The sequence below is a fragment of the Cyprinus carpio genome, chromosome B21 (genome assembly GCF_018340385.1).
Source record: "Cyprinus carpio isolate SPL01 chromosome B21, ASM1834038v1, whole genome shotgun sequence".
Lineage (NCBI taxonomy): Eukaryota > Metazoa > Chordata > Actinopteri > Cypriniformes > Cyprinidae > Cyprinus > Cyprinus carpio.
This window is the reverse complement of record NC_056617.1, coordinates 11634659-11658128: the sequence shown is the minus strand read 5'-3', so window position 1 is coordinate 11658128 and position 23470 is coordinate 11634659. Positions and strand designations below refer to the sequence as shown.

The window sequence follows — 23470 nt, the reverse complement described above, 5'->3', positions numbered from 1 at the left end:
ACAACTCAGAAATTATGTTAGGGCTGCAGTTTATCTGTTAGAATATCTTCCACATCTTGTGTTTACAGAATGCAGACTCCATTCCCAAAGGAGGTATCCTACTTTCAACTCTAAGAACACTTAGAAGAAAGCAGAAAGTTTTTAAAAAGCAAATCAGCAGAGGTACCAAAAATTAGGACAACTACACACTCATCAAAAAAAAAAACCCTCCCCCATCCCTCTTTCTTCTATATAAAGAAACAGAATTTAAGAGAGGAACTGATGAACCTCAGTAGAAGCAGGATGCAAAACGGTGCATTAAAATACTCTTTAACGCCCTTTCAAAACAATTCTGAAACAGTATGGTGAAAAAAAATTCACCCCTTCAGAACAGTTGATTTATACAGAGTGTGTGTGGCAAAAACGAGCTGTGATCTTACTCCTCCTTTTGTCTTTTTTTAGTCTCACTAAAACAGTTTGAAACTCCACACAGGAAATGAGCAAAATGTGACAAAGAGCTGATTCTCACTATCTATGTAACACAGAGCCTGCTACAAAATGTAACAGAAAGATGTCTACATCTACAAAAAAAAAAAATAGAACCATACTGACGCTATGAACTGCGCCAGGTTTTTCTTTCACAGGTCTTTCTCATACCAATTCTTGATGAATTAATTAAAAAAATTTAATTTAGGAAAACTGCCAAAATGAATTGGATCGAAAAAAAAAAAAAATAGAATTCTATAAAACATACAAAGTGTAAAAAAAGTGTACAAAATGAAATAAAAAAGTATTGTTTGAGATCCAAAGCACAAAAACACATTATCAGTCTGTAGAGATTAATCTATCACTCACCATTTCACTCAACTCTTTGTATGACATACAACACCTACATTAATACACACCTTATATAACTACCTCCTGCCCAAAATAACAAAATATTTTACCTTCTTTTCTGCTCCATATATCATAGACCTGAAATATATGACAACCTGTTGTCCGTTCTCAGCTCTCCACACCGTATCTGTCGAAGTGGCGCAGAATAACGCACAGCTCTAGTTCAACTGTGCCCATGCCAACTGTGTGGAGTCTGTATCTGTCTGCGCCACTGTAAATGAGATCTGACGAGCGCAGCTGTGGACCTCCTCCAACAAACATCTCAGCAAGTTGATCCTGCCAGGATCCCAGCGGTCGCCATGTCACGCACTGCAGACGATGCTGTCCTGGGCTTGATGGTACGTGGATATAACCATAACCATACAGCTGGCATCGGCCAAAAGAGTCCTGATGCCACACCTGGAGATGAAGCTTTGGCCATCCTAAAAGTAGAAATCACCTCTATATATTAAATCATGCTTAAGTGATTATAAACTCTTTCTGCGACACTAAAATACAAGATGAATACCTTGTAGGCCCTTAGTAGTGTAGTGCAAATCAATGGGATGACTCCAGTATGCCATGTCCCCAGTTTGAGGTATGTCTACCTGAGTCTGCCCTTCCTTCAGACCAGAAAGAAGTCTCCATGCTCCTCCTAAATGGCACAAAAAAAAAGGTGAAAAAGGTTTTATTAATTCATATTAACGCAAACTTTGATATGTCAAATAAACATTAAAATAAAAATTCATAAAATAAAAAACATAAATGGTTCTTTATTCCATTGAAATGCAAGACAAACACAATAATTGTCTATAAGACCAGCGTTTTTCGGTCACCACTGTACAAAGTCCCAAAGTGAATATGGAGATGGAAAAAAAAAAATCGATGGGGTGTTACTTTGCGAAACTGTGTTCCCCCATGAAACATTGTGGTTTTTTAGAACAAATCTTTTGGGAGAGAATGCAAAATTATTCAAATACAATGACTTTGCATACAAAAATTCCCCTCTATTTCCTCTATTTTTATTAACCTGACATCTCTTTAGGGGTCTGTAAAAATGTTTTATAATAAAATAAAAAGGATACCTGCGTGTACACCCCATTTGCAGAAGAGGCTCTTCTGTGGGAATCCGGTGGCCCCAATGATTTGTCCAATTATATGCAATTCTGCCATAAGAGTCCTGAAATATCATTATGTAGTATGTTAGTTATCACATCCATCAGTCCAAATGACTTTATAACCAATTTCATACACTGTATTAGCATACACCAATGTTCATATATATTTAGATTTATGCGATATCTGACAAATCGTTCTTTTCTGCTCCAACATACATCTTAACCATTTCTGTATGTTTGTGATTGAGTATTCGTACTTTATCGTCTTAAGTACTGACAAACTTCAAAAACGTCATACTTCTAGGCTATAAATACACTTTAAAAGTCGTTACAGGTTCTTTAGATGCATTAAAACAGGTTTTGATTACAGCCTTAGGTTTCAGTTAAGTCTTTCTACAGATACCTGGTAACTAGGGTAAACTAAAACTAGCAGATCGCTAACGGGAGCTAATTAGCGACCCATCTGCACTTGTTTTACAATTCCATTAACAAAGCAGAACAGTTACAATTCACACGCGTACCACAATCACCACAATCGATTCATTGATCGGCAACGCGGTAATGAGCTGATAACGCTAATCCAGTAGCCTTGTTCCTTGTTTACAGCGCGTTCATGTCGTCAAGGGTGATTTCCTTAGCAACTCACTTCCTCGTGCACGGTGCTTGTGGATATTTTTAGTTTGACAAGGTTTGTAGCTGCCATCTAGCGCCCCATGCTTGTGTTGCATTGCAAGCAAGGAGGAAGAAGCACCGTGCTAGACTTAACTTAAAGCATTAAGGTTGAGGTTTGGACTTCAGTAGGAAAACTAACAATAATAAATTATTATAATCCTTGTGGACAGTTATCCTTGTTAGAATTAAGCAAAATTTGGAGTAAGGAAGAAGGTATAGTAATATGGTGTGGGGATTTTAATGCACATAGTGTTACTGTACATGGGGAAGTTCAAACACAGAAAAAATGGCACAGTGGTGGAAGAATTTAAGGAGGATATTTTGTTAGTGTGCGTAGATGATGGGAGTGGAACATGGTTCAATATAAGGGATCAGTCAAAATCGTGAATAGGTCTAACATTAGTGACAGCAATTATAGCAGTCAAATGTCAATGGAAAGTACTAGATCAATCGACAATTGGGAGCGATCACTATCCAATAATTAGTACAGTAGGAGTAGAAGTACAAAGGGATATGGTATTTGAACAGCAAAGATGGAAATTTGAGAAAGCAGATTGGGAGAGCTGTTGGGATTTAATATGGAAGAGAATATTAAAGAGTGTTCAGAGAGATTGAGTTCAATTTAAATCAGAGCAGCAGAAGAATCCATTCCAAAAGCAAAAGGAAACAGAAGGGATAAAGTTGTTCCATGGTGGAATGAAGACTGTTCTAATGCTATTAAAATAGAAATAAAGCTTTTAGAATTCTAAAAAGAACATTGAATATAGAGGCAGTAGTAGAATGTCAGAAAGAAAGAGCTCAGGTTAGGAGGAAAATCAAACAGGCAAAAAAGAAATACTGGCGAGAGTATTGTTCTTCGATAGGTAAGGAAACTGAATTGGGTGAGGTATGGGGGTATGTTAAAGAAGATGATTGGGATATATAAAACTAGGAATATACCGATATTAACAGGAGAAGGAGTCACAGCTATCACAGAAAAGGAAAAGGCAGAAATATTAGTCGAGACCTTTCAAAGGCACATAGTAAAGAAAATCTTGATGAGAATTATAGAAGGAAAAGGCAGGACATTTTAATGGAACATCAATGTATTTATAATAGAAAACCTGATGGGACAGGAGTATTAGATGCTGATTTTGATATATGGGAACTTAAACAAGTATTATGTAAATTTAAGCACTCAGCTCCAGGAAAAGATAAAATATGTTATAATATCATCAAACATGCAGATGATAGTATTTTAAAAGCAGTACTGGAGTTATTTAATAGGATATGGATAGAGGGGAGGCTACCAAGATCATGGAAACATGCAATAATAATACTAGTAGCTAAGCCAGGAAAAGATGCAGCAATAGCTGGGAATCACAGGCCAATAGCACACGATTGCACGTCTGATGGCAGATGGAGTAGCCTATTCTGACGATGACTTTCATACCTTTTATGGACCTTGAGACTGCTATTTACTTGGCAGGCTATGGGACAGTCTCAAGCCTCCAGGTTTTCATCCAAAATATCTTAAATTGTGTTCCGAAGACAAACTGAGCTTGTACGGGTTTGGAACGAAATGTGGGTAAGTGATTAATGATGATATGTATCCCTTTAAGAGAAGAAAAATCATTCATAACATAAGTAGAAGGGAACAAGTCATTTTAACACATATATACGAACAGGACATTCAAATCTTAACCAAACACTATATATTATAGGGAAACATAATACTGGTCTATGTAATGTTTGTTTAACAGAGGAATCAGTGGAACACGTTATGATGATATGTAAAGCATATGAAAGAGAAAGGGATCGACTTAAAGATGAATTGTAATCCTTAGTAATTAAAGAATTTTTAGTAGTATTTTGTAGTATTAAAGTAGTATTTTGAATGATGGTCCAAATGAAGGAAAACAAATAAATGCAATCATGAGATTTTTTAGGAATGGAATAATGAACAGAGTATAAGATTTAGGTGAGAAACGGTATATTCTCTTCACACTCCATCACAGTAGGTGGATGTATCCACCTATGAAGTTGGTTCGCAACCTGCCATAAAACCAAAAGAAGAAGAAGAAGCACCATGCTCTTAACAGCCGGGTGTCCATTGAGCGGCAACCTCTCTCTCTCGTGAAGCCAACAAGCAAGTGACTAAAACTGCAATTCATCGACTGGCTGATTGAGGCTGGCTGCCAAAGGGAGTCAGTCCCATAGACTCACCATGTTAAAATGCAAAACTTTACAGCAGAAAAAAACATGTTTACAGCCTGGTTCAAAAAATGATTTTGGTCTATATAGCTAATTTTGCCCTTCATGACAACTGTGGGGGGGTGAATGTTTTTATAACTCATCCGTTTAAATTATATTAAGCCTTAAAGTTCTCCATAATTAAGGACGTGGCCACTTGAGTGACAGGTGTATTGCCGCTGCTGACAATGCCGTCGAGCTAGGTGGGTGTGGCTTCAGCAACCAGCTCCCGCCTTTTTGCCCATTTTCGATCATCCGGGAGAGTCACGATTTTTGAACCAGGCTGTTAAACATGTTTTTTTCTGCTGTAAAGTTGGCCATTTTAACATGGGGAGTCTATGGGACTGACTCCCTTTTGCAGCCAGCCTCAAGCGGCCAGTCGATGAAAAGGAGACTACGTCACTCCACACCCAATTTCGAGCTAGGTGGGCGTGACTTCAGCAACCAGCTCCCGCCTTTTTGCCCATTTTCGATTATTAGTGATGCGTGGTGACGCACTGCCAAGATGACGACGGCCCACTACGCCCAATTTGAGCTTCAAAAATGCTCTTCAGGAATCTACGGGTGACGTCACAGACACTACGTCCATGTTTTTATACAGTCTATGGTTTCCATCCAAAGTTGTGAATTTAACTTATGCGCAAAATTGGAATATTGCACAAAAAAATTGCGAACAAGCATTCGTATCCATCCAACAAATCAAAGAGAACAAAATCGTCACTTCCTGATAAACTGGCACTATACATCACTAAGAAAAGTAGGAGAAGCTACTGAATATCCTAATTTTCATATATAAAAAATGACTTGCACCTCAGAACGAGCAGACGAAACACAATGAATGTGGTTATTTCTTTCGGAGGTGGATGCTGCTGTTGGGGAACGCAGTCGTTTAACAGTTCTGGGAGGCAATTACACAGAAATACTTTGATGACAGACTTTGTTTGGGCATTTCCGAATGACCATAAGAACATTTTTTTGGATGCTGTGGAATGATATCGGTCCGCTGGTTAGTCAGGATTTACCATCCCATAGCGCAAAGTCACATTACTTTTTTGATGCACTTGGAGGAATTTTTTCCCAAAATGCATTTCCATCTCCCATTATTCGCATTAACCCTTTTTCGTACAAGTCAAAAACCACCTCAAGCGAGCATAAAAACATTTTTGCGAATTAAGGCATTTAATTACTTTTCTAACTTTTATTAATTTTTTCTACATTTTCTAAACTTTTAATCATTTTGAAACGCTGGATGGAAACCCAGCTTGACTGATGTGTTCTCGTTCTAAACTAATGTAGGCCTACTGTATGTCCAGTGCTGGGAAGGTTACTTTGGAAATGTCATAGGTTACAGATTACACGAGTAGTGTAGCTATTTAAATTACTGTACTAAACTTTTAATCATTTTGAAACATTTAAATTACTTTTCTAACTTTTATTAATTTTTTCTACATTTTCTAAACTTTTAATCATTTTGAAACATTTAAAGCAGACAGGGTTAACCTTACAGTAGTACTCAACACTGATAAAGTCAAATTTTTCAAAACCTTTCCTTCCCTTTCTACAAAACATATTTATACGTTGTATGTCAATGTGTAACAAGCTCTTGAAAGTTGTTAGAGTACATTGATGTTTGTTTGTTTGTTTATTGGTTGGTTGGTTATTTTCTTATTATATGGAAGTCCCATTAAAACAGAATTGAAAGTTTTATTAATGCTATAATCAGTTATTTTTGCTACTTTTTAAATGCCTTTATTACTGTTAACATTTAAAAACCCATATAAAGTAATCATAAAAATAATAAAAATATCAACAATAATTATTATGATTATTTAAACAAATGCATAACCATTGTAACAATTTATGGAAACATAAACCTTTTTTAAAATGTATAAAAATGACTTAATGACACAGTAATTCATCTCTCAGCTGTGATGCCATTTCCACCTCCACTAAATATTGTCAATAGTGAAGTTTTTCAGAATTTACTGAACTAGATAACAGTGCAGTCAAGATTAAAAATGAGACATATGATGAGAAACCCTGAAAAAGTGTGAAAATATTATTCATTTTGTGCATTTAGGATACATAAAATGCTACTAGGATGAATGTTTTGGCCTAAATTCAGCAACTTATATGACAGCTCCACTAAAGTTCTACTTAACATCCAGTTATAACATTATAGTTATGCTAGTAGAATGTTCCACATGTAAGAATAGCTATATTCATAGCATGTTCATGTGTGGTTTTTTTTAATAGTGAAGAAGAAAAAGGGTTAATTTCAAGTCTTTTTATAGATCATGTTTATCTTTTTGAAAACTTTGTTATTTAGCTCTTTACATTATTAGTTTGTTTGACAAATAGAGAGCAAAATACATTTGATTGCATGTCTGTCACTACACATCAGCTTCTTAGAACGTCCCCTAAAGGTTTCATGATTATTTAATACTTTGATGTTTACACAGCGCACTCAATAACAACATGTGCCAAACATAAGGTTCTCTTCTCCCTGTGGCCCAAAGTATCCACCTCAGGTAGACATTAACGCCACATCTCAAAGCCTCAGAGACCACATTTGTACAAAAACACAGACAAATAGTAAATATTTAATGAGAATCTTAATGGAAACACAAGGGACTGTGTGTGAGTGGATTCTGATGTAACCTAAGATTGACATGATGTGGTTATGAGAGTTCAGATCAAGAATGTAAGTGCATATCCTATTTTGAAGCACACAATAACCAAAAAAAAGTAATATATTTAAAATGCATTTATTTCATACTGAGTATAATTCAAATGTATTAACATTTATTGACTTAGGAGTCAAGACTCACTGGTATAAAAATCACAATAAAATTGAGCACTTGTTCACAATGCACATTTCTTAATATTAAGCCTAAAATGTGTTTTAATGCAATTACTGATGGGGATTGTATATCAGTCTTTAAATGCAAGATATTTAAAGTGTACCTAAAGTATTCTTTCAATAGTTCCACTTTAACATGATCAAAATATAACCCAGTACATCTGTAGTTGGACTTTAACACTACTTCTACACAATTAAAGTGCATTAAGTACAAAATGTTGTTCCAATTTTGCAGACTTTATGTACACCAGTTTAAAAATACAACTGCAGGGTATTTTTAAGTACATAAATATGTAAATGCATTTGTAGCATATTTAGCATTAAATAAATGTATTTCAAATACATTTTAGTATATTTATTTTTCACTATACAAATCAAATACAACTTAAAGACTTAAAAAATGTTTTCTCTCACACACAGCAGGTGTGAATGCATACTTTGTTTCTACTTCTACTATTACTACTAATTATTAGGCAAGCATAAGTTTAGTACATCAGTAAGTGATCTAAGTGCAGTCACCTTCACTTCATCACAAGTTAAAGAGCATAATAACTAAACTGCCTCACCTGTACTGATGAGTACTGAAAGAGGCCTGCAAGAGGACTATTGACACTGTTCTGAGGCCAATAAAACAAGCCATAATAGTGAAGACAATTTTGTTGGCCTTGTCACTCCAACTGCAAATATTCAGTGCAAATGTAAGTCGTGTGCAATTTTGTAAGTCGCTTTGGATAAAAGCGTCTGCTAAATGATTAAATGTAAATGTAAATGAGATGAAATTGGTGCATTTAAATGGACTTATTCACACTGGAAATCAAAATTTGTGGTTAATTACATTTTCAAATGCATTTGTGCTACTGCTAGCAAGCCAGCTACCTTTGAGGACTCAAATGGAATAAGTATTCATAAATAATATTTACACTTAATGCAATCAGTTTCCGCAAATGGTTTGAATTTCCTTAAACGATTAAACATTTGCTGAAAATGTACTCATCCTCAGGCTCCAGTCAATCAATTAACAGTTCTAAACCAATATGTTGATAGATTTTTATAGTTAAACGTCTTCATGATGGATTGTTTATTACAAACATACAGCTTTTTACAGCTCATGCAGCAATCAAACACGCACAAAACACACACACACACACAAAAACACACGCAAACACCCACAAACCAAAAAATCTGACTCAATATGTAACTTATGACGAACCATTAATGGTATTTAAAGTGTGATGTTCTAGTGGCACTCACCAATCATTCTCTCTCTGTGCCTTCAGTAACAGTGGCAAACCCCTACTAAAGATCTGCAGCATGAAGGAAGGATTTTAAACATTACAGTATTATTCTGAATCAGTATTTAATAACAGCGTCTGTGGGTCAATTTGATCTCTATGCTTTATATTAGATGTCTAATTTGAATGAATCAAAAGCTAACATCACTCAGACTGTGATGGCTCAAACTGCACCAGTGAAGATGTTCTTGTCTGTGACCCCGTGTGTTATTTTCCTTTATGTCAATGGGGTCATGCTCTTCACCTTGAGTAAAAAGACTGTTTTTCAGGAGATGCCTCGCTACATGCTGTTTGGTCACATGCTTTGGGTCGACACGCTTAATCTATGTATGAGTGTAGTGTTGTATATATGTGCCTTCAGAAGTATTTTAATTATGAAAAACCTCTGTCTTTTTCTTCTCATTTCTACAACAGCTCTCTTACATGTTTCTGTGCTGAATCTGTCTTTAATGTCACTGGAGAGGTATGTGGCCATCTGCTTTCCTCTCAGACATGCTGAAATCACCACTTCTGAAAGAACTAAAATGGCCATTGGTGTTGTTTGGATGATAGGCTTGATTCAGCCCCTCTCTGATATGATCATTTTCTATGCTATTGATTCTACGAGTGCAGTGATGAATTTGTTCTGCTCAAGAACTACTCTTTTCAGACTTCAGATCTATAAGAAACTTGAAATATCTATCACTTGTGTATTTTTTGTGTCTGTGTGTTTTGTTATTATCTTTACCTATGCCTCTATAGCAGCTGTGGCTAAAACAGTCTCCAGTGATAAAGCGTCAGCCAAAAAAGCCAACAAGACTGTTTTGCTGCACTTGTTACAGCTGGTTCTTGGTCTCATATCCCTTTTATTGGAACCCATTTTTGAAGCAATTTATGTTCGTGTTGACATTAATACTTCGGTAAACTTAATGTATTTTTTCTTTGTAGTCTTTATAATTTTCCCAAGATGTTTAAGTCCTCTTGTGTATGGCCTGAGAGACCAGGCCTTTGGCTGGTCATTTAAATACTACTTCACACTGGGTTTCATAAGGCAAAACAGATGTAAAACAGAGATACATTTAGTAGCAGGAGGTTGTAAAATATAGTTTATCTAATTGCCTAATTATCTAAAATAGTTTATCTAATTGTCTATCGAACTGATGTTACGATGTTCTTTAAAATGCTTTAGTTGATAATATTGTCTTTCATTTTATTGAGATAAAAAGATAATTTTCTAAAACTGCAAAATATGATCATGTGTGATGAGATATTGGAGTTCAACCAGACTAAAATAATTGCATCTAACAAAGAGATTAGTCAAAATGTTTGTTAGAACAAACCTCTGAATATAATCACAAATATGGGAAAGAGTTTTACAAGGGTTTTCGTTTTCAAACTCTGAAGTGAATAAAAGTGCAAAACGTTTGTACATTATTTACCCCCAATAGGTGCATATTAGTACCTTAAAGGTACATAGTATCTTAATGGTACTGTACATATTAGAAGGCCTATCTTTTGAAAGTGTACCGCTGCAGTGACAGCTTTTGTACTTTTTTTTTTTTCTAAAAGAGTGTATATTAATGCATTTACTGCCTGACTTATTGTTAGACTTCCTGTTATGATAGAAAATAAAACAATGAAAGAAAATAAAGTGTTACTAATGACCACTTGATTGCTGACATTGTGCTATGGTACTGTATAAATCAAACTTTTAAAAAAGCAGCAAAGCTGCGCAATGTTGTTGCATATGATTTGGCCTAAATGTAAAACATCCTCTTTTTTCATATACTACAGTGTAATATAGGCCTATATAAAGAATTTTTTAAGTCATTTAACATTAAAAGTGGTTTAACCGCATAACTTAAGTCTTTTCTGTTCTGAAACTGTGTATCAAACTGAGAGCAAGCTCAGCTGACAAAGTTGTGTGTATCTGTTGACTTAAGAAGGAATTTATTAAAACAAAAAAGCACATTTTCTACCCAGAAATTATTTCATGATTTAACCTGTATTTTATCTTAAAGATTCCAATATAAGTAAGTCCATAAAATGTACAGTGCAATCCTAACAACCAGACAAGCACTGCACAGACAAGCACAACAACAAAATTATATGGGTGGGGGGGGGGGGGGGTCGTGGCCTAGTGGTTGGAGAGTTAGACTCCTAATCCTAAGGTTGTGGGTTCGAGTCTTGGGCCGGCAAAACCACGACTGAGGTGCCCTTGAGCAAGGCACCGAACCCCCAACTGTTCCCCTGGCGCCGCAGCATAAATGGCTGCCCACTGCTCCGGGAGTGTGTTCACGGTGTGTGTGTGCACTTTGGATGGGTTAAATGCAGAGCACGAATTCTGAGTATGGGTCTCTGCATAAAATTGCACAAAATGGTGGATTGCTTTACAGCAGCAACAAACGCACGTGTACAGCCAGAGATGGTCTTATTATTGGAAGGTCTGCGGAGAATACTGTATATAAACGCCAACTTGGATCAGGTGCCTTGAAAACCAATCACATCACAGCCTTGACGCCATTGAATTAGAGTTGTGTGACAGTCAGTTGTTGTTTTTGGATACCTGGCAAAAATTTCCCTTGTCTTTTCTTATAAAACAGTAATTTATATAGACTTATACACATTGGAAATCAAAATTTGAGGCTAATTACATTATCACATGCATTTGTGCTACTGCTAGCAAGCCAGCTACCTTTGAGGACTCAAATGGAATAAGTATTCATGAATATTATTTTCACTTAAATATTTTAATGCAGTCAGTTTCCGCAAATGGTTTGAATTTCCTTAAACGATTAAACATTTGCTGAAAATTTACTTATCCTCAGGCTCCAGTCAATCAATTAACAGTTCTAAACAAATATGTTGATAGATTTTTATAGTTAAACGTCTTTATGATGGATTGTTTATTACAAACATACAGCTTTTTACAGCTCATGCAGACATGCATACACGCACACACACACACACACACACACACACACACACAAACTAGCCGGTGGGATTCAATACGTAACTTATGACGAAACATTAATGGTATTTAAAGTGTGATGTTCTAGTGGCACTCAGCAATCATTCTCTCTCTGTGCCTTCAGCAACAGTGGCAATGCCGTACTAAAGATCTGCATCATGAAGGAAGGATTTTATACATTACAGTATTATTCTGAATCAGTATTTTATAACTGCGTCTGTGGATCTCTACGCCTTATGTTAGATGTCTAATTTGAATGAATCTAAAGCTAACATCACTCAGACTGTAGTGATGGCTCAAACTGAACAAGTGAAGATGTTCTTGTCTGTGACCCCGTGTGTTATTTTCCTTTATGTCAATGGGGTCATGCTCTTCACCTTGAGTAAAAAAGACTGTTTTTCAGGAGATGCCTCGCTACATGCTGTTTGGTCACATGCTTTGGGTCGACACGCTTAATCTATTTATGAGTGTAGTGTTGTATATATGTGCCTTCAGAAGAATTTCATTTATGAAATACGTCTGTCTTTTTCTTCTCATTTCTACAACAGCTCTCTTACATGTTTCTGTGCTGAATCTGTCTTTAATGTCACTGGAGAGGTATGTGGCCATCTGCTTTCCTCTCAGACATGCAGAAATCACCACTTCTGAAAGAACTAAAATGGCCATTGGTGTTGTTTGGATGATAGGCTTGATTCAGCCCCTCTCTGATATGATCATTTTCTATGCTATTGATTCTACGAGTGCAGTGATGAATTTGTTCTGCTCAAGAACTACTCTTTTCAGACTTCAGATCTATAAGAAACTTGAAATATCTATCACTTGTATATTTTTTGTGTCTGTTTGTTTTGTTATTATCTTTACCTATGCCTCTATAGCAGCTGTGGCTAAAACAGCCTCCAGTGATAAAGCGTCAGCCAAAAAAGCCAACAAGACTGTTTTGCTGCATTTGTTACAGCTGGTTCTTGGTCTCATATCCCTTTTATTAGAACCCATTGTTGAAGCAATTTATGCTCATGTTGACTTTTATATTTTGACAAACTTAATGTATTTTTTCTTTGTAGTCTTTATAATTTTTCCAAGATGTTTAAGTCCTCTTGTGTATGGCCTGAGAGACCAGGCCTTTGGTTGGTCATTTAAATACTACTTCACACTGGGTTTCATAAGGCAAAACAGATGTAATACAGAGATACGTTTAGTAGCAGGAGGTTGTAAAATATAGTTTATCTAATTGCCTAATTATCTAATATAGTTTATCTAACTGTCTATCTAATTGATGTTACAATGTTCTTTAAAATGCTTTAGTTGATAATATTGTCTTTCATTTTATTGAGATAAAAAGATAATTTTCTAAAACTGCAAAATATGATCTTGTGTGATGAGATATTTGAGTTCAAACAGACTAAAATAATTGCATCTAACAAAGAGATCAGCTTTTGTACTTTTTTTTTCTAAAAGAGTGTACATTAATGCATTTACTGCCTGACTTATTGTTAGACTTCCTGTTATGATAGAAAATAAAACAATGAAAGAAAATAAAGTGTTGCTAATGATCACTTGATTGCTGAAATTGCGCTATGGTACTGTATAAATCAAACTTTAAAAAATGCAGTAAACCTGCACAATGTTGTTGCATATGATCTGGCCTAAATGTAAAACATGCTCTTTTTTCATATATTACAGTGTAATATAGGCCTAAATAAAGATGTTTTTTTAAGTAATTTAACATTAAAAGTGGTTTAACTGCATAACTGAAGTCTTTTCTGTTCTGAAACTGTGTATGAAACTGAGAGCAAGCTCAGCTGACAAAGTTGTGTGTATCTGTTGACTTAAGAAGGAATTTATTAATACAAAAAAAGCGCATTTTCTACTCAGAAATTATTTCATGATTTAACCTGTATTTTATCTTAAAGATTCCAATATAAGCAAGTCCATAAAATGTACAGAACAATCCTAACAACCAGGCAAGCACTGAAACATTATTAAGCAATATTAATACTTCAGTCCATTTTCTGTCAGTCATAATGACATGTGATGGTGCCAGCATTAGAGACATGTCATATAGCAATGGTTTCAGTAAATTAAATGATATTTAATCACTAAATTTTGCAATTGACCAGTCAGAATTATTTACAAAAATATATATTTAAAATACTCTGTTTATACACAAGATATTCCAAATATTAATTTAATTAAGTGGCTCTCTGACCATTGTGACAATGTGTTTTTCACAACTGTGAACATGAAGAAATGTTACACATAACAGTTTTCTTAAAAAGTAAATACACAGCCTGTATTATAACTGCAAAGGCAGAAACAAACAAAGAAATATAAACCACTGGGGTTGGATATTTTTACTTGATACTATTAATCATGTAATAAACCAAGGGTTATTTTTTTCTTTTCTTTTTTTAACAGGCATTTTGACAGGCACACAAACCAGCCACTGGGGTTCCTTACGTAGTTCATGACAGCTACTTTGCATTGATAATAAAAGTGGGATGTTCTCTGATCATTCTCTGTGTCTTCAACAACAGCGGTGACACAAGCTAGAAGATTTGCTATTATCAGGACTTTTGCAGTATTATTCAGTGCTTTATAACCGTTTTGATGATGTCTATGTTTAATTATTCTACATCTAACATCACTCAGACTGTACAGCCGTTGCATCAAGATTTGAAAACATTTTTGTCTGTGTCCTCATGTGTTATTTTTCTATATGTCAACAGGGTCATGATCTTCACTTTAAAGAAGAAGACTGTTTTTCAGGAGGCATCCCGCTATATTTTGTTTGGACACATGCTTTGGTTTGACACGCTTAATCTTGTAATGAGTTTAGTGCTGTTTGTGTGCGCTGTTTGTAGGCTTTTTGTTATGAAAATTGTCTGCCTTGTGCTTCTCGTTGCTGCAACAGCTCTCTATCAGGTCTCTACCTTGAATCTGGCTTTAATGTCACTGGAGAGGTATGTGGCCATCTGCTTTCCTCTCAGACATGCAGAGATCACCACTTACGGAAGAACTAATATGGCCATCGGTGTCATTTGGATGATAAGCTGCATTCAATCCCTGTCTGAGATTATTGTCTTTTATTCCATTGATACCACAAACATAGCACTGAATTTGTTCTGCTCAAGAACTACTTTTTTCAGGCTGCAGATCTACAAGAAACTTGATATAGCTTTCACATGTATGTTTTTCATGTCTGTGTGTTTTGTTATTATCTTTACTTATGCCTCTATAGCAGCTGTGGCTAAAACAGCCGCCTGTGATAAAAAGTCAGCCAAAAAAGCCAACAAGACTGTTTTGCTGCATCTAACACAACTGGGACTCTGTGCTGCATCTATCTTAGTTGGAGTTATCCAAGAAGTCATTTTTGTTTATACTGACTATATGACTTCATTGAATGTGATGTATTTTTGCTTTGTAGTGTTTATGATTTTTCCAAGATGTTTAAGTCCTCTTATATATGGCCTGAGAGACCAGGCCTTCAGCTGTTTATTTAAATATTACTTCACATTTGGTTTCAGAAGGAAAAACAGTTGTAATACAGAAATACATTTAGTATCAGGTGGTTGAGAAATGGCTGTTGAAATGTTATCTAAAATGCTTTAGAAAATAATATTTTGTCACTATATTTTCACTACATCTGTGTATAATTGCAAAATTTGAACTTATACAGAGCTACTGAAGTTCAGCCACAAAAAAAATTACTTGCAAGCATATTTAACAAACAGTGTTTACCAGTGCACTGACAACTGATATGGTTTTGCAAGTGTTGTTTTTATTTGTCAATGTTTTGCAACCTTTCTGGCCATGTGACAAACATAATCACAGTTACTTTTGATGTTCTTGTGTTTTTTTTTGTTTTTTTGTCTTTTGTCATTTTATGGAACATATGTAACATCAAAAAAGTCTTTTTGAAGGTTAAACAATAAGACAAATAAAATACTTTGTCAATACTACTGACTACATGGTCAAAAATTTCTTTCTCGCTAACGTAGGAATTCATTTTATAAGCAATTCATATGCAGTTCAGTTTATATGCAAAAGATAGATTCATTTTCACTGTTATATTTAATTTTTCATGTCAACAAATTTACAATACTGGCTTTACCAATTAGCTTTTGCATGAAACCTGTAAATTAAATCATTTAAACCTGTAAAAAAAAGTAATAAGTAATAAATACTTTATATAATATGTCTATAGTTTCATCATAAAAATGAAAGATAAACTGGTTTGTACGCATGTGGGGCACATGATCTGGCAAGCAGATGTCAGAACTTGCATACCACTGCTTGATTTTTTTCCCAAACCAGTGAAGCACAAACGCTGCCTTGCAGCCAGTTCTAAAGAGTTCATTGGTCATGTCACCCACAGTGCTGATTTCATACTACTGAGTGTTTCTAAATCATGCAGTGAAAACCATGTAGTGAAAATGATGCCCCATAGCTGACCCCACCCCCAGTGAATGAATGAATTTGCACTAGCACTGTATGTATTTTTTTTTTTTTACCTTGAAATAGTTTTAAAATTATTCTGATGGTAGGCCTATACACTGATTTTTAATAAGGTGAATGGCTTCTGTTTCTTTCCCCTGTTCCTCACAAACATTTGTTTAAGTAGAGCCCTGCACAGGCCTCAAATATAGGTGCTAGCCCAGCCCTGGCCCAAGACACTCAGTCCCTAGCCCGGCCCGTGTCCGACAGCTCATCAGAATTCTTGGCGTTTGGAGCATTTATTTGTTCGTTAAATGTAAGTTTTTGTTTTTTTAAAGTAGGCTAATGACCAAGCGGCCAGCGCAGACAGTGAGTTGATCATATGTTTGATCAATTTTGTCTTCTCAGATCATCACAACTTGCCTAGAATAAAATGTATAAATATATAAACAGTTCAAGCATATCACAGTGTTAGTTTAATGTTTAACCTATATAAATGTGCGCTATTAGACGCGTATCTAATCATTTGTGTGGAGAGCTAAAGTGCTTTACAGGACATGGAGGCGCCAGCGCTGTCATTTTTGCTCATAAAGGTAAGAGAATACATCACTCGGAACTGTAAAGGGTCTACTTTTATTTGTGTGCACTCACAATATCAGCAAAACTAAAGGGATAGGCCTACAAGATGCGCTTTCTGCAATTTCAGCCAGGAGCGCTTTACAATGATGGACCAAAAGCGAATACTTGCCTGCTAAATATATCTATAGAAAGCTTTAAATTACTACTTTAAACCTAAATAATTCAAATCAAAAACAAAAACTTGTTTTATGGATTTTATAAAATTCAATGAGTAGATGGTGGGATCATCATCATCTTTGCGACACAGACTCAGAAAACCCTAATTTATTAATAAATAAATCAAATATCTCCTTACTATTTCCCCCCGACACATTCATGGTAATTACTTTTGCTGGGGCTTTGCCCGCACGCTTTAGCCTATTGTGCGCATTTTTGCATTGCACATGACCAATTGACTCACTGTTTGCCGTGGTAATCAAATCAAAACTCTTCCAAAATGCAGCTTTTCCAGAACCATTGGGAACTTTTAGAAACTCCCTAAGCTCCAACTTCTCCCTGATGCTCTGCATGGTCAACTGTTACCTGTATCCTAATGCATGCATAAGCGTTGCGTATTGCATAGGCAATGAAGGCTATAATATTTATAGGCTACATCAGGACCCGACGGGCTTGCAGACCTCTACTGTGTATGTTTGGTTGGGCAGGTACAAAATTGTGCAAAATTGGCAGATTGCTTTACAGTAGCAACAAACGCACGTGTACAGCCAGAGATGGTCTTATTATTGGAAGGTTCGCGGAGAATGCTGTATATAAACGCCAACTTGGATCAGGTGCCTTGAAAACCAATCACATCACAGCCTTGACGGCATTGAATTAGAGTTGTGTGACAGTCAATTGTTTTTTTTTGGATACCTGGCAAAAATTTCCCTTCTCTTTTCTTATAAAACAGTAATTTATATGGACTTATACACATTGGAAATCAAAATTTGAGGTTAATAACATTATCACATGCATTTGTGCTACTGCTAGCAAGCCAGCTACAATTAATCATAAATATTATTTTCACTTAAATATTTAAATGCAATCATTTTCCGCAAATGGTTTGAATTTCCTTAAACGATTAAACATTTGCTGAAAATTTACTCATCCTCAGGCTCATCCTAAACGTCTTTATGATGGATTGTTTATTACAAACATACTGCTTTTTACAGCTCATGCAGACATACATACACGCACACACACACACACACACACACACACACACACACACACACACACACACACACACACACAGACAAACCAGCCGGTGGGATTCAATACGTAACTTATGACGAAACATTAATGGTATTTAAAGTGTGATGTTCTAGTGGCACTCAGCAATCATTCTCTCTCTGTGCCTTCAGCAACAGTGGCAATGCCCTACTAAAGATCTGCAGCATGAAGGAAGGATTTTATACATTACAGTATTATTCTGAATCAGTATTTTATAACTGCGTCTGTGGATCTCTACACCTTATGTTAGATGTCTAATTTGAATGATTCTAAAGCTAACATCACTCAGACTGTGGTGATGGATCGAACTGAACTAGTGAAGATGTTCTTGTCTATGACCCCGTGTGTTATTTTCCTTTATGTCAATGGGGTCATGCTCTTCACCTTGAGTAAAAAAGACTGTTTTTTCAGGAGATGCCTCGCTACATGCTGTTTGGCCACATGCTTTGGGTCGACACGCTTAATCTATGTATGAGTGTAGTGTTGTATATATGTGCCTTCGGAAGTATTTTAATTATGAAAAACCTCTGTCTTTTTATTCTCAATTGTACAGCAGCTCTCTTACATGTTTCTGTGCTGAATCTGTCTTTAATGTCACTGGAGAGGTATGTGGCCATCTGCTTTCCTCTCAGACATGCAGAAATCACCACTTCTGAAAGAACTAAAATGGCCATTGGTGTTGTTTGGATGATGGGCTTGATTCAGCCCCTCTCTGATATGATCATTTTCTATGCTATTGATTCTACGAGTGCAATGATGAATTTGTTCTGCTCAAGAACTACTCTTTTCAGACTTCAGATCTATAAGAAACTTGAAATATCTATCACTTGTATATTTTTTGTGTCTGTGTGTTTTGTTATTATCTTTACCTATGCCTCTATAGCAGCTGTGGCTAAAACAGCCTCCAGTGATAAAGTGTCAGCCAAAAAAGCCAACAAGACTGTTTTGCTGCACTTGTTACAGCTGGTTCTTGGTCTCATATCCCTTTTATTGGAACCAATTTTTGAAGCAATTTATGCTCATGTTGACTTTAATACTTTGGCAAACTTAATGTATTTTTTTTTTGTAGTCTTTATAATTTTCCCAAGATGTTTAAGTCCTCTTGTGTATGGCCTGAGAGACCAGGCCTTTGGCTGGTCATTTAAATACTACTTCACACTGGGTTTCATAAGGCAAAACAGATGTAAAACAGAGATACATTTAGTAGCAGGAGGTTGTAAAATATAGTTTATCTAATTGCCTAATTATCTAATATAGTTTATCTAATTGTCTATCTAACTGATGTTACGATGTTCTTTAAAATGCTTTAGTTGATAATATTGTCTTTCATTTTATTAAGATAAAATGATAATTTTCTAAAACTGCAAAATATGATCTTGTGTGATGAGATACTGGAGTTCAACCAGACTAAAATAATTGCATCTAACAAAGAGATTAGTCAAAATGTTTGTTAGAACAAACCTCTGAATATAATCACAAATATGGGAAAGAGTTTTACAAGGGTTTTCGTTTTCAAACTCTGAAGTGAAATACAAGTGCAAAAAGTTTGTACATTATTTACCCCCAATAGGTGCATATTAGTACCTTAAAGGTACATAGTATCTTAATGGTACTGTACATATTAGAAGGCCTATCTTTTAAAAGTGTACCGCTGCAGTGACAGCTTTTGTACTTGTTTTTTCTAAAAGAGTGTATATTAATGCATTTACTGCCTGACTTCCTGTTATGATAGAAAATAAAACAATGAAAGAAAATAAAGTGTTACTATTGACCACTTGATTGCTGACATTGTGCTATGGTACTGTATAAATCAAACTTTAAAAAATGCAGCAAACCTGCGCAATGTTGTTGCATATGATCTGGCCTAAATGTAAGACATCCTCTTTTTTCATATATTACAGTGTAATATAGGCCTAAATAAAGAATTTTTTAAGTCATTTAACATTAAAAGTGGTTTAACTGCATAACTGAAGTCTTTTCTGTTCTGAAACCGTGTATCAAACTGAGAGCAAGCTCAGGTGACAAAGTTGTGTGTATCTGTTGACTTAAGAAGGAATTTATTAAAACAAAAAAGCACATTTTCTACCCAGAAATTATTTCATGATTTAACCTGTATTTTAACTTAAAGATTCCAATATAAGTAAGTCCATAAAATGTACAGAACAATCCTAACAACCAGACAAGCACAACAACAAAATTATTTGGGGGGGATCGTGGCCTAGTGGTTGGAGAGTTTGACTCCTAATCCTAAGGTTGTGGGTTCGAGTCTTGGGCCGGCAAAACCACGCTGAGGTGCCCTTGAGCAAGGCACCGAACCCCCAAACTGTTCCCCTGGCGCCGCAGCATAAATGAATCAATCACATTACAGGTGTGTGTGTGCACTTTGGATGGGTTAAATGCAGAGCACGAATTCTGAGTATGGGTCTCTGCATAAAATTGCACAAAATGGTGGATTGCTTTACGGCAGCAACAAACGCCTTGAAAACCAATCACATTACAGCCTTGACGCTATTGAATTAGAGTTGTGTGACAGTCAGTTGTTGTTTTTGGATACCTGGCAAAAAATTTCCCTTGTCTTTTCTTATAAAACAGTAATTTATATGGACTTATACACATTGGGAATCAAAATTTGAGGTTAATTACAATATCACATGCATTTGTGCTACTGCTAGCAAGCCAGCTACCTTTGAGGACTCAAATGGAATAAGTATTCATAAATAATATTTACACTTAAATATTTTAATGCAATCAGTTTCCGCAAATGGTTTGAATTTCCTTAAACAATTAAACATTTGCCTAAAATGTACTCATCCTCAGGCTCCAGTCAATCAATTAACAGTTCTAAACAAATATGTTGATAGATTTTTATAGTTAAACGTCTTTATGATGGATTGTTTATTACAAACATACAGCTTTTTACAGCTCATGCAGACATGCATATGTTGCATGTCGAAATGAATCAATTCCAAGACGTGCATAATTTGATGGGTTCGTTTAATCTTGTTCACTGCACGGCATTTATTCACATTACACAAAAACTCTGCGTACATCCACAACACTACAAAAAAAAAAACTCTTCTTCTGTGTCTACTCCACGCATGCTCCTCTCTTTCGTGGGCGCCCTCTCCTGTAGGATCGCTATAACAACATGCCTACTTGAGTATCACTCACTATAAATTAATGCATTTGCACCAACCTTGATTTAAACACATTTCCTGCATTAACCCCATCATAAATTTAGAATACATATGAACTAAGTAAACAATAAAAATAAAATAAAGACATTTGGGGGGGGTAATCTTTCTCTAAACATTAACATTACAGGGAATGTTATTATGAGCCCCACACTCTACCCTCCAAAAATGAATGCTGTCTCAGCATTCCATAGTTCCCAGAGTCTCATAGAGTCTTGCAAAGAAGTACATAAGGGAGTCAGTCTCTATACTTGATGCTAATTAGTCTTGAAAATGTCATTGCATGACATTTATCTCCCATTTCATGTCATCTGCTGAAGTAGACACCACTGGCCACATGATGTCTGAAACATTGCTCCGCCATGGGACGGGCCACGCATCAAGTGCTGAAAGGTTTCAACCATAAACATACTCTATGCTCTATATATGTGCTGTTCTGACTGTATCATCATATTTTAGCAATCTATGTGCCAATGTCTGTTTACTGATACTTTATGTGTATTAAATGAAACATAATCCCATTAACTTTTTCTTCATCATGAACCTATGAACTGTGAACTGTGTTATTACTACTTCACATAGCAATATGAAATCAAATGACTTTATGTGTAATAGAGGGTGTGCCTAATGTATCATATGTCAGTGTTGTTGGTGGGTGCCTTCGTCTGAAAGGATATTTTCTTTGTGGCTGTTGAGTTGCTGCTGGGCTGATGTCGTCTGCCTCATCGGATGATGTCTCCTGTCCCCCTTCTGCCACCTCAGTTTCATCCTCCAATTCATCTGCAGACTTCTCTGAATTTCTGTCCTCTTCATCACACATTTCCATGGGCAGTACATGTTCGCATTCTGGCTCTTGGTCCAATTCTCCTTCTGTTGCCCTTAATTGGCACTCATCCTCCTCAGCTCTTCTTCAGGTCAGCTTTTTCTCTCTGCGCGTTGCTTTATCGGCAATGTTGTCCAGCCTCTCCAGTCATCCTCGTTATCGGAATCCTCTTCCATCTCAGCATCCACTTGGTGTGTGTCCTTTTTCCCTTTTTCCACTGTCTTTTTCCACTGTCACTTTCCCCCTTGATTGAGTTTTACTCCTGTTCTGCTGGACATAGTCAACAGGTAGGAAGTCGCAAGGCAGCCAAAAGTTTCGGTGTAGGACCCTCGCTTCCCCTGGGCAACATTCTGGCTTAACCACATACACTGGGCAGTCTGCATACTTCCTTTCTGTCACAACATGCACTCGATCCTCCCAGTATGACCGGAGTTTCCCCGGACCACCTCTTTCTTCCTGATTTCTCACCAAAACTCTGTTTCCCGGCTGGAGATCTGCTCCATATATCTTCTTGTCGTAGCCTTGTTTTACTCTCCTCTGTTCTTTCTAAACTGTCCATGATGCCAATTCATATGCCTCTTTCATGCGCTTTCTCCACTTGGGAGCATAATCACTATGCGACACTCCAATTGCCCTTGGCTTCAGGCCAAACATTACATCAATGGGCAGCCTCGGGTTTCTGCCATACAGAAGGTAATACGGGGCATAACCTGTCACTTCACTGCGCGTACAGTTATACGTGTGGATGACCTTGTTTAGAGAGCTCTTCCAATCAGCCTTGGCTTGACTCGGCAGGGATCTCAGCATTGACAACAATGTTCTGTTAAATCTTTCCACCTGCTCGTTTACAGCAGGGTGGTATGGAGTCGTGCGGGAGTGTTGGATATCACAGATTACCTCCACGTGCTCAAACAACTTGTTTTCAAACTCCCTTCCCCGATTGTGGTGGAGTATAGTGGGGAACCCATATCTGAGAACAAAGTCGCCAAAGATCTTTTCTGCTGAGGTTTTTGCAGATTTATTGTTGCAAGCGTACAAGCGAACAGGTCTGCATGTAACTCTCCATGTCCAGAGGCATCCTTGACAGCCCATCAGCATCCCGGTGTACGTGGCCTGGTCTATATTTGATGGTAAAATTGTAGTCAGCCAACTCTGCTATCCATCTGTGGGTGGTGGCATTGAGTGA

General features: G+C 36.4%; 4 protein-coding genes and 2 pseudogenes across 4 annotated transcripts in view; 4 read left to right on the top strand and 2 right to left on the bottom strand.

Annotated features, from left to right (window-relative positions):
- The window catches only part of tgfb1b (transforming growth factor, beta 1b), a 6005-nt gene extending 5371 nt beyond the window's left edge, over nucleotides 1–634 (bottom strand). Inside the window, exon 1 of the mRNA XM_042748456.1 lies at nucleotides 1–634. This exon is cut by the window's left edge and continues 1018 nt beyond it. The gene's annotated coding sequence lies outside the window, so the exon portion shown is untranslated.
- Nucleotides 635–935: 301 nt separating this feature from the next.
- On the bottom strand, nucleotides 936–2644 carry LOC109047286 (B9 domain-containing protein 2-like). The gene is made up of 4 exons (XM_019064988.2): nucleotides 2495–2644; nucleotides 1941–2035; nucleotides 1385–1510; nucleotides 936–1298 (listed from the first exon to the last, which is right to left on the bottom strand). The coding sequence occupies exons 2-4, from the start codon at nucleotides 2026–2028 to the stop codon at nucleotides 985–987; spliced, it is 528 nt and encodes a 175-aa protein (XP_018920533.1). The 5' UTR covers nucleotides 2029–2035; nucleotides 2495–2644; the 3' UTR covers nucleotides 936–984.
- A 6501-nt stretch (nucleotides 2645–9145) lies between these two features.
- LOC109092393 (odorant receptor 131-2-like) lies at nucleotides 9146–10117 on the top strand. Its single transcript, XM_042747860.1, has one exon. It carries the CDS (start codon nucleotides 9146–9148, stop codon nucleotides 10115–10117), a length of 972 nt encoding a protein of 323 aa, XP_042603794.1.
- A 2108-nt stretch (nucleotides 10118–12225) lies between these two features.
- Nucleotides 12226–13201, top strand: LOC122141233 (annotated as a pseudogene).
- Nucleotides 13202–14460: 1259 nt separating this feature from the next.
- On the top strand, nucleotides 14461–15555 carry LOC122141232 (odorant receptor 131-2-like). Its single transcript, XM_042747859.1, has one exon. The coding sequence runs from the start codon at nucleotides 14590–14592 to the stop codon at nucleotides 15553–15555; it is 966 nt and encodes a 321-aa protein (XP_042603793.1). The 5' UTR covers nucleotides 14461–14589.
- A 2962-nt stretch (nucleotides 15556–18517) lies between these two features.
- LOC122141231 lies at nucleotides 18518–23470 on the top strand (annotated as a pseudogene).

Coding starts and splice junctions, on each gene's coding strand:
- LOC109047286 (XM_019064988.2), bottom strand. CDS start 2,028: ATGGCAGAATTGCATATAATTGGACAAATCATTGGGGCCACCGGATTC. Junction 1,511..1,940: donor CAAATGGGGTGTACACGCAG/GTATCCTTTTTA, acceptor TGTGCCATTTAG/GAGGAGCATGGAGACTTCTT. Junction 1,299..1,384: donor CACTACTAAGGGCCTACAAG/GTATTCATCTTG, acceptor TTCTACTTTTAG/GATGGCCAAAGCTTCATCTC.
- LOC109092393 (XM_042747860.1), top strand. CDS start 9,146: ATGTCTAATTTGAATGAATCAAAAGCTAACATCACTCAGACTGTGATG.
- LOC122141232 (XM_042747859.1), top strand. CDS start 14,590: ATGATGTCTATGTTTAATTATTCTACATCTAACATCACTCAGACTGTA.